This window comes from Poromitra crassiceps (assembly GCF_964638095.1).
Source record: "Poromitra crassiceps genome assembly, chromosome: 2".
Lineage (NCBI taxonomy): Eukaryota > Metazoa > Chordata > Actinopteri > Beryciformes > Melamphaidae > Poromitra > Poromitra crassiceps.
Genome location: NC_139624.1, coordinates 20,952,419 through 20,963,760, shown reverse-complemented (window position 1 = coordinate 20,963,760; position 11,342 = coordinate 20,952,419). Strand labels below are relative to the sequence as shown.

The 11,342-nt window shown below is 44.7% G+C and overlaps 1 protein-coding gene across 1 annotated transcript in view; it reads left to right on the top strand.

Moving 5' to 3' along the window:
- stab2 (stabilin 2) overlaps positions 1 to 10,411 on the top strand; it is a gene marked incomplete at its 5' end in the record, with an annotated part of 81,032 nt that extends 70,621 nt beyond the window's left edge. Inside the window, 6 exons of the mRNA XM_083661376.1 lie at positions 4,007 to 4,126; positions 4,578 to 4,724; positions 5,581 to 5,691; positions 5,922 to 6,053; positions 6,418 to 6,642; positions 9,580 to 10,411. Of these exons, the coding sequence (XP_083517502.1) occupies positions 4,007 to 4,126; positions 4,578 to 4,724; positions 5,581 to 5,691; positions 5,922 to 6,053; positions 6,418 to 6,642; positions 9,580 to 9,639 (795 nt within the window). The 3' untranslated portion in view covers positions 9,640 to 10,411. The remainder of the gene's footprint in view (positions 1 to 4,006; positions 4,127 to 4,577; positions 4,725 to 5,580; positions 5,692 to 5,921; positions 6,054 to 6,417; positions 6,643 to 9,579) is intronic.
- Positions 10,412 to 11,342: the final 931 nt, after the last annotated feature.

The window sequence follows — 11,342 nt, the reverse complement described above, 5'->3', positions numbered from 1 at the left end:
AGCATTCTGAATGAGTTGAGAGTTATTTTTTGGAGAGACCAGAGAAAAGGCTATTGCAGTAGTCTAACCTACTATAGATGAAGGCGTGAATTAGTTTTTCTAGATCCTGTCTGGACATGTATCCCCTAATTCTTGCTAAATTTTTAAGATGATAAAAAGCTGATTTTCTGATTGACTTAATGTGGGAGTTAAAGTTGAGATCGGAATCAATAATAACGCCAAGATTTTTGACTTGATCCTTAGGCTTCAGGGATCGAGACTCAAGGCGTGCAGTGATTTTAAGCCTTTGTTCTTTGGGGCCAAAGACGATCACCTCTGTTTTGTCTTTGTTTAGCTATAGGAAATTCTGGCACATCCAGTTATTTATTTGATCAATGCACTGGCACAATGATTCTATGGGGCATAGTCAGCTGAGGAAAGAGTTATATACAACTGAGTGTCGTCTGCGTAGTTATGATAGGCTACTTTGTTTTTTTGCATAATTAGGCCTAGAGGGAGCGTATAAAGGTTGAAGAGAACGGGCCCCATAATGGATCCTTGAGGCACCCCACAAGTCATCCTAGTTAGGTCAGATGTGTAATTGCCAATGGAGACGAAGTACTTCCTGTCTTGAAGATAGGACCTGAACCACTGGAGGACCGTACCCGATAGCCCAACACAGTTTTCCAGTCTGTCCAATAAAATTGAGTGGTCAACAGTGTCAAATGCAGCGCTAAGATCCAGTAGCACTAGAATCAAATTTTTGCCTGAGTCTGTGTTCATTCTGATGTCATTTATGACTTTAGTAAGCGCGGTTTCTGTGCTGTGATGGGGGTGAAAGCCTGATTGGAGTTTATCTAGGAGATCATTTGAGGTTAGGAATCTATTGAGTTGTAGGTAAACAACCTTTTCAATAGACCCTTCTCACGGGGGCCATTTTGTGTCGAGAAGCCAGGGTAAACACAGGTGCAAGCAAAACACTAATGAGGGTTTCCAAATTCCAATCATGGAAGTTGGAAACCCTCATTAGTGTTTTGCTTGCACCTGTGTTTACCCTGGCTTCTCGACACAAAATGGCCCCCGTGAGAAGGGTCTATTATTTTGGCTATAAAGGGGAGATTAGATATTGGTCTGTAGTTACTGATTACCGATGCATCAAGGCTACGCTTTTTTAGTAGGGGTTTAATAACTGCAGTTTTCAGGGACTCAGGAAAAGTGCCGGTCAAAAGGGAGCTATTAACTATTTGCAATAGGTCCGACGACAGACAGTTATAAACGCTTTAAAAAAAGCTTGTTGGAAGGGTATCGAGACAGCACGAAGATGATTTAAGGCCTTGCACAGTTTCCTCTAAGATGTCGTGGTCGATAACGCTGAACTTGGACAAATTTATCGAACTAGGGATCTGCGGGTAGGATGATGACACAGCATTTCTTGGTGTCGAGCCACTAATGGCCTGCCTGATATTAATAATTTTGTCCGTAAAAAAGGCAGCAAACTCATTACATTTGACAGTAGAGAGGAACTCAGGTGCTACACAGAGAGGCGGGTTAGTCAGTCTATCAACTGTGGCAAATAGAGTGCGTGCATTGTTCACATTTTTGTTAATTATATCGGAAAAGAATGATTGTCTCGACCTTTTCAGTTCGAGGTTGTAGGAGTGAAGGCTTTCTTTCTAAATATCATAGTGAATGTGAAGATTAGTTTTCCGCCATTTACGCTCAGCTTTCCTGCAATCTTTCTTTTTGCATCTAACGGATGCAGAATTTCGCCAGGGTGCTTTAATCTTGCCAGACAGCATTTTTAACCTAACAGGCGCCACACTATCAATAGCATTCAGAATTGTTGAATTGAAGTTATCGAGAATGTCATTGACAGAAGCTGATGTGGGAGGAGATAAAGAAAATGTCTCCATAAACAGCGCGCTGGTGCCTGCATTAATGTCTCGTCTTTTAACGGTTTGTGACCTATTAATGATCTCAGGGAAGATTTCCATTTCAAAAAGATGCAAAGATGGTCAGACAACGCAACATCAATGGTCAACACAGAAGAGGATGTAAAGCCCCTAGTAATAACTAAATCCAGGGTATGGCCTCGGTTGTGAGTAGGCCCTGAAACATGTTGAGACAGATCAAAAGTGTCAAGTAAGATATTCAGTTCTTTGGCAAAATTATCATTCGGGTTATCAATATGAATATTGAAATCCCCAGCAATAGATATACAGTCATGTTCCATGAAAATTAAGGAGAGTAGATAAGCAAATTCAACGAGAAAGCTGCCTGAGTATTTTGGTGGTCTATAGATATTCAGCAGTAACACAGTAGTTGAGCATTTCAGAATAGCAGCAAGGTATTCAAACGATGAGAAGTCTCCAAATGTTACCTGCTTACATTGAAACATATCAGAAAAGACAATCGCTACTCCCCCCCCCCCCCCCTCTTATCAGCTCTGGGAGTGTCAATGAAGCTATAATTAGACGGTGCTGATTCGGACAGAACAGCCACTCTTTTATTCATATCGAGCCAGGTTTCGGTGAGGAACATTAAATACAGATTATGACTGGTAATCAGATCACTGATGAGGAGAGATTTATTTGACAGCGATCTAACATTAAGGAGTGCGGCTTTAATATTTTTAGAGCCTGGGACTTGTATTGTTTGCTTTACAAGGGGAATGGAGATTAAGTCTGATTTAGAGACCGATCGTGTTGAGGGGAAAGTATTATGTCTGTATGAAATCAAGACGGGAATGGTGGGGGCTGGCGTCGGGCTGGTCGACGCTTGAGGACTTGGACCACGGAGGGGGGGGGGCAGATTGGGGGGGGGTCTCGGACAGGCAGTATGGGAGAGGGCTGGAGGGCATGTGAGGGAGGGGGCAGGTTTGGGGGCGGGAGGGTAGAACGAGGGGGCTTAGATGGACAGAGGGACTGGGGGATCATAGACAGTCCAACGCTTATCAGTTAATTTATCCTGCTGGAGAATGGAATGGGGGAGGGGGGTGGGGAGAGGTGGAGGAGCAAAGAGGTGGAGGAAGGGGCATTTTCATCCATCGTTTCATCCTGGGAGGGAGGCGTCTCCGATGGCTGTTGAAGGTGGTGGGGGATGGGTGCAGAGGCCCAGGGCAGGAGGGGAATCAGTTGAGGAGGCTAGTCGGTTGGCCTCGGAGGGCAGAGAGGAGGAGGAGTGGGCAGCATCCTCCACTTCATCCTGAAAGCAGAGAGGAGGAGAGGGGGAGGGGGGGCAGCTTCCTCCACTTCATCCTGGAAGCAGAGAGGAGGGGGAGGGGGCAGCGTCCTCTGCTTCATCCTGGAAGGAAGACGTCATGGTTGGTTGTTGATGAACGTCCTCCACATAATCCCAGTGTCTTTCAAACAAAAGATGGTAGTTTCCAGTATTGCAATTTTTTGAAGATGGCCAGTACATCCTTTACAGGGCGACATGCCCTTAGGTCAGTAACACAGGGTCCCAAAAATGTATATGGGCCGTAATAGCACCGAAAAATCGTAGATCCACACCAGACAGGCTGGTAGATAGAGAGGCCGCAGGCAGGCAGGCAGATAGATAGCAAACAAGCAGGCAAGCGATAGCAGAGCACAGCGTGCACACGTCTGTACTCTCTGAAGGCTGAAGTGTCAAGTCGGGGAAGAACGGGGAACGGGGAAGGACTCTTCCAGAACCGTGACGTCACGGAACCATCACGTGACTGTTGAGCAATAGTAGTAGTCCTATTATTATTATCATTAATATGATTAGTAGTAGTAGTAGTATTTGATTTCATTATTTATTTGTTTGTTTGTTTAGTTATTTTATCATTATTATTAACATTGTCTATTGTTGAGACAATAAGTCATAAGTTTATAAATCCAAGAAGCTGTTGTCAGCCAGCTGAGGAACTCCAATATGGCCACCAGAGGGCATGAGTCACGTGGAAGCCTTCTATCTACACTGTAGAAGGCTGTGTAGAATCTACAGTATTACTCTCCAGTTTGACAAATATGTATTTAATAAAATGCCTGTTTTTCTACTCCAGCAAATCCTGAACTACTCCCAGAGCTGTGAGTCAGGGAAGACATTTGTGAGGCGCCTCAGTAACCTGACCGTCCAGTCAACTCTGTTTGTACCTGACAACACAGGCCTGCCTGACAACCAGGTGAGTGGTCGTCTTCTCGAAGCAATCCTACATTGTTTTGTGATATCGTAAACACAGTTCCCGCTGGTCGTAGAATTCTTAGAGTTTTCTACACAGAGAAAGTCAGGGAGTATCAAGGAATTTTACCAATGGGTCACTTTTTAGGAATATACGTAGCAGAAGGTATACAATTAACATTCATTGCATTAGATCAGCGACTGGTGGCGGTCCGCGGGCCACATGCGGCCCCCGTCCTCACTCAGTGCGGCCAGCTCAAATTCATTCATTCATTTAGAGCTTTACTGAATGTGCTCAAAAACAGCATTAACAGACCAAAATGTATGTGTGTGTGTGTGTGTGTGTGTGTGTGTGTGTGTGTGTGTGTGTGTGTGTGTGTGTGTGTGTGTGTGTGTGTGTGTGCGTGCGTGCGTGCGTGCGTGCATGCTACGTGTGTGTGCGCACGTGCATGCAGACTCTGACTCAGCGGGACATTGAGTACCACCTGTCTGAGGGCCAGGCTCTGGCTCTCAGTGAGCTGAAGAACGGCAGTCGGATCAGAACCCGTCTGGGCAGCCTCACTGTCCTGGGCATCGCAGACTTCCTCAACCCCAAAGCTCTGGTGAGACCAATCAGCACTTCTCATGAAAACCAATTACAAAAATGTGTCCAGTAACATTTTTGAAAATAGATCAATATTGTTCAAATGGTTTTAAGGGTTCAAAAAGCTGAGTAAGAGCTATGGTGTAAACCAGCCACTAGAGGGCGTCTGCTGTCATTTAAAGTAAAGGGTGATTCCAGCATTTTAAGTTTGTGTCAATCTTCTTCTTTCCATTATTCCATTGTAAGTGTAGTTATAATTATATATAAAGACATAATTTTATGACACTATCTGTGCACCCATATGGTTTATAAATCAATATGAAGCTTGTTGATGTTTTGTACATATTTGCTCCTAATGGTTTATTATAATTTAAAATATTTTCATAATGTATTGTTTAGACCATGGCTGACCAATTTGGGGCCCGCGGGCCAAACGTGGCCCATGCTCAGTTTGTTTTGGCCCTCCATGGTTTTGGGGGGGGGGGGGGGGTGTGGCCAATATTACTGTCTTTCAGAGAGTATGGCAGGCTCATTTTTTAAGCTAGCTTGATGATACGTTTACCTATGAAAGAAGACCTATTTTAGCTTTAGAATGTAAATTGTCAATAAAATAATAATAATTTAATGTAATTTCACCTAACATCAACATTTATTTTTGCCCCACGGCCATCCATCCAGATTACTTTTGGCCCTTTATAGGAAAGAATTTGGGCACCTCTGGTTTAGACCAAACACTAAGCAGTCGACCAGGAGAGAATAGACCTTACTCCATGTGTATATTGTATGGATTTTGTGTTTTTGCGGTGTAGTTTCCTGCAGGAATTGTGCTGTCAGAGAAAAGATTTGTCACTTTGAAACCTCTTTGATCTCCCCAGTCCTCCCGTTACATCAACAACCGCTTCGTCACAGACTCGGACATTCTGGCATCCAATGGGATCATCCATGTGCTGCAGGGCCCGCTTATGGCCCCGCCTCCTCGGCATGCGGTGAGTGACCTGGCCTCACGCCACAGATGAGGACTTGGACTTGAGCACAGTGACTTGAGACTTGACTTGAGACTCGACTCTGAGATTCGGGACTCATGAACTATATATATATATATATATATATATATATATATATATATATATATTTATTTATTTATTTATTTATTTATTTATATATTCCCGTGTTTGATCCCTGACCCTGTGTTTGACCGCTGACTTTGATCCTGCAGCTCCATGTGGCACACAAGGCTGGGATGGGAGTTGGAATTTTGCTGTTGGTTATACTGGCTGCAGGGGTTCTCTTTGTTGGCTACCACTTCTATAGCCACAACACCAAGCCCTTCCAGTTCCACTATTTCAAGGTCAGAGTGAGTGAGTGAGTCAGTGAGTCAGTGAGTGAGTGAGTGATTGAGTGAGTGTGAGTGTGAGTGTGAGTGTGTGTGTGTGTGTGTGTGTGTGTGTGTGTGTGTGTGTGTGTGTGTGTGTGTGAGAGAGAAAAAAAGTATCCTCTTTTTTTTTTAGGTTTTGTTCTGAGTGAAATGTTCTATGGTCTCTCCTGATTGTAAACATAGCTGAACCTCTTGGTTTGTCCAAGTAAAACTATTTTCATAAGCATTTTATGAAATGTCAATGGGAAAATAAATGGCGGAACCCTTGGTTCGTATGTCTAACCCGGAAGTGGGCGTGACTTTGGCTCTCTATACGTGTCCTGTGACACTCTGACAGGAGGATGAAGAGGACGAGGCTTCTCACCCAGACTGCAGCCCCAATGTGTGTAACCCAGTATATGACGGCCGCCCAGGCCCTCCTGAGGGTAACCCGGTGTATGACGCCCGCCCAGACCCTCCTGAGTGTAACCCGGTGTATGACGCCCGCCCAGACCCTCCTGAGTGTAACCCGGTGTATGACGCCCGCCCAGACCCTCCTGAGCCCAGCCCCTCTCATCTTCCTGTGAGTCAGCAAATATTTCCATGTGACAGACCCACATTACGGCCACAGACCCACATTACGGCCACAGACCCCATTTGACTAGAGACCATCTTGCGATGGGCTCACTTGGGACTTTCCCAAAAGTAGGGTGATTAGGGGAAACTCATTAATATTCAGAAAAGAAGCACCGCCTGATTGGCCCATACAATGTGGAACACTTGGTTTATTTTTTTGACATTATTCAATCATCTGTCTCTTCCATCCTACTGTACAGACCACTGAAAATAAAACAAGGGCAAATTTGGCCCTGGACCACGTGCGGCGTGTGGCAACGGCGGGGGCAGGCATCCCTGGGTTGTGGCTAGATGGGGTACAGCCACAGATGGAGTGATGTGAAATAGTGGCAATTGTTACTCCATGTAATTTGTGTTACTTCTTGTATAGTGTCATGACGAAAGCAAAGATCACCAATACCATTATTATTTTTTAGTGCTTTATAGCATGAATGAGAGATGAATAGAGGGGGGCCAGCTATTATATTTTTGTCAAAAAAAGAGAAATAAGAAAAATAAGTCATATTTGAGATCCGGGGCTGTAGCCCCGAAAGCCCAGGCCTAACAACGCCACTACTTGTAGCGAGATGCTGCTTTATCCTCAAAACTGCATGATAATGTCAATCTAATCAAAAGAAGAAAGAAATCTCCAATAGGCTAATCAAAGAACATGTCGGTGATGTCAGGTGTTGGGACGCGATGATGCAATTATGCCAAAATGCGACATTCACACTTCAAGTTGTACTCTTAGATTGAATGGTGAGAATAAACCTAATTGACACACATAATTAGCGAGCAGATGACAGAGATTCCAGAGCATTTTTAACACATTGACTGCCAGCCGTTTTTTTTTTGCTGTAGGTAGCTTCTGCCAGGCCGTTTTTTGAGGATTCTGGCTCATTTTACAAGAGCCGAGGATTCTTTTCTGCTTGGAGTTTGTGAACACGAAGTTCACAAAAGTACTAATAGAATGTGTGCTTTCTCTGTCTAAAAGAGTTAGTTTGTAGAGTTAGTAGTTATGTAGATATTAGCCGTTGAGTACAGCATGGTTTCAGCTGTCTGAGAGTGAAAGCTGAGATAATCGCAGTTTTGTGAAATTCAATCAAACAGGCAGAACAGTCACTTTAACCATTTATTTTTGGCATCAGTGAGAGATCAGACATCCAAACAATATAGTTCCGAACGCCCTCTCCTTCAACTCCTCCCTCCGTGGGCGTGTCTAGTGGCTTTCAGCCTGCGTTTGTCACAAGCGAGTGCTCTGCTGCAGCCTCCCTCCCTGGCAGCGAGTTTGAGCAGCCTCCCTCCCCGCCTACAGTATGAGAATGAGGCTCGTTCGTTTCTGGGTTTTCGGAATGCGTGCGATTCTGGCCTTTCTGCGGGCGTTTCAAAGTGTGTTTTACCCATAATATATTATGCAAATTTGCAATCCCCCGTGTGCTGCTGCTGGCGCGGCCCGAGAGCGGCGAGTCTGGTGACTGATGACTGTAAAATCGGCAAGCCATTTCCTTGAGAATGGAGGAAGCAGCCGCGGGAGGCGGCTGCTTTTGGTTGACTCTCTCTCTGTCGGGAGGGCACTGTCGCCACCTAGCTGGTCGGTAAAATAGATTATACACATTCTCTTCCTCCAATTCTGCTATAGGAGACGTAAAAGGGGTTGATCGATGTCCCACCGTCAAAAAAAAAAAATGTTTATGTAAGACGAGATATCTCGTCTTTGGCACTTAACGGTTGGATTATGTAAGACGAGATATCTCGTCCATGGCACTCAACGTGTTAATGACAGAAATCGGTTAAGAAGTAAGTAGAGAGTCCTTGGTGACAAGCAGGCCTGTAATAGCTGCGTCTGTGCGCATTTGGCACAGGGGCGAGAGGAGGGGATGAGATGGAGGCACGCCTCGGCGCTGCTGACTGGGAAGTGAATACAGTGCAGCACGACCCCGAAAGTGGAAAGCGTCCTTTACGTTCCATATGACTGACACTGAATTCATAGTCTTTAGCGACAACCAAATGAATTGACGTGTGATCTCTTTCTCTGCAGAAAGGACTTCAAAGGGATTTTGCAGCGACAACCAAATTGACGTGATAAAAACATTGGCTGTAACGCGAGGGGACATAACGCGAGGAGACACCGACACAGAGTTCATGTCTGTAAAATGTTCTGTTAAATGTAGTTCGCCACTTACCGTTTTAGCACGGCAAAATAATAACGAAACAGCGAGTGTGTAAAACGGGCCGAGGGTATTTGCATTGGGAGGAGGAGGTGTGTGTGTGTGTGAGTCAGAGTGTGTGAGTCCAAATGAAGGCAGTGTCCCAAGTGGGTGGGGTCAGGCGTATGGAAACACACCACCCCTTCGGGAAACGAGAGTGAAAGTCATCCAGCGTCCCCGAAAGTGGAAAGCGTCCTTTCCGTTCCATATGACTGACTGACTGACTGACACTGAATTAATAGTCTGTAGACCAACATGCGGAGCACATGGTAAAAATAAATGCCAATGAAGGCTACATCTATGCACTGTTACAGTTCACTTGTAGGCACACAGATACTGCATTATGTCCAAGTTCTCTGGTGAGCGTGAACACTTACAGTAAGGCCAACATTGGAGCATCCTGCTCTCGCTTCTTGTACATACGTAAAGGTGGGAGGTTAGGGTTTCCCTAACCACCCTACTTTTCGGAAAGTCGCTTATGGGCCAGGGAGATAACTGGGGGGGCATCGGGCACCAAATGGCCCCTTCCCTGCTTTCTACCCCCCTAAAACATCTATAAGCAAAACATCTTATCAGATGGGGACCCTGGGACAAAATCAAATGGCGTTCAGTGGTCTAATTTGTGTCCGTTTTTGGGGTCCGTGATGTGAAAGCGTTGGAGAACCCCTGTGCTAAGTGATCATGACTGTTGTTTCCAGGCAGAGGACAAGCATGAGGTGGTGAATGCTGGCTCCTATGACCTGCTCCAGGACAGCTGAGAGGGACCCAACCACATTTCTCTGCGGGATAGAGTGGATAGATACAGTATTATTAGCTCCATGGAGTGGACTGGAAATGCTCCGACATGTTGCACCAATGTTTATCCAGGAGATCAGCACTTTTTCAGTTTGGTCAAAGAAAACCTGGGTTCAACCTGAGGAGGAACAATGAGGAGAAGACACTGCCAAGTAGAATTGAGGGCATAAAAATGCAGAGATGTGAGTTGATTTTGCCCTGAACAGGTTGTGCAGATGGCAATGCCATAGAGTACCACAGGAATGAGTCCGACTTTAGAAAAAAAATCATGCACAAGGCGAGCGCCAGACAGAGGTAGCGCCCAACCACGGCCAACAAATTTACGTCATTTGACGCGCCCGGCCCTCGCTCCACCCCCGCGCCCTTCACGGCAGGGTGAGCATAATACAAGCTTAAGACTTTGCACTTCCTCGTTCCCTCGTCTGGGAGTCAATGGGATTTTTGTATGGGGATTTTGGTGACATGCCTGTCGGTCTGTGGTTAACCAAAATGTTCATGAGACTAAATGCCTGAAGGTCTGTGGTTAACCAACTGTTCATGACACTGCCACCTTTGTGTTCAGCAACAGAGGTGTCATGCCCATTGAATCTCAGATTTTTGACATCTGTATTTTTTTATTATTTCATTTCATTACTATGGTTTTTATAACATGTAGTTATGATCATTTTATATAAAGAGTCAAACGTATTTGTCTAATTATGTCATCGATCATACGTCAGAAAACCATACACACCCCTTCTCCCTTTGGTATTGGTTTCTTCCAAAAGATGCATTGAGTCTCTGGTGCTGCTCTAGCTCTCTCGGTATGCTGCATGCAGCCTGGCAGTATTGTTTATGCTCAAGTGGTTAGTAGAACATCAATCCCTGTTTCAAATGTGTGAAAATGAAATGCTGTTAGTTATTATAGGCATAGTTTGCATATTATAGTTAGCCACTTCCAGGGGTCTGAGCAGTTTGGAAAATAGCCATAGGTTACTCCTCCTCAGTCTGAGCTTTTTTTTGGCAGTTTGACATCATGGAGCCATACGTCAGCTTTAATCTAGTTTTACTGTATCATTAAAGTTTATTGTGAACTTTCATTCTAGTCTCTCATGATTGAACTCTAAATATACAATATTTCCCCTAATGAGAAAAGGAGGAAATATTGATGGTTAAAATTGAATAATGACATCACAACAGTCTTAATCCTAATGTTAATTTAAAAATTTGATATTCCTCTAAATCTGGCTTCAAATGACCAAAATAGAAATAAAACATCCCATAATTTTTCGGCGGCAACCGCCGAATTTGGTGTCCATGGCTACAGCCTTGTTGTGCGACCTCAGAATTGAAGTAATGAAATGAAATAAAATACAAAAAAAATGCAGATGTCACAAATCTGCCCAATGGGCATGACACCTCTGAGCTGTTGCTCGGGAGGTAGAGCGGGTCGTCCACTAATCGATTTGGTTAAAAGGGGTCGGTGGTTCGATCCCCGCCTCCTCCAGTTTGCATGTCGAAGTGTCCTTGGGCAAGATACTGAACCCCAAATTGCTCCTGATGGTGTGCCAGCACCCTGTGTGGTAGCTTGCCGCCATTAGTGTATGAATGGGTGAATGTACCTACTGTTTGTAAAGCGCTATATAAATGCAGACCATTTACCTCTTTTGCTGAACACAAAGGTCAC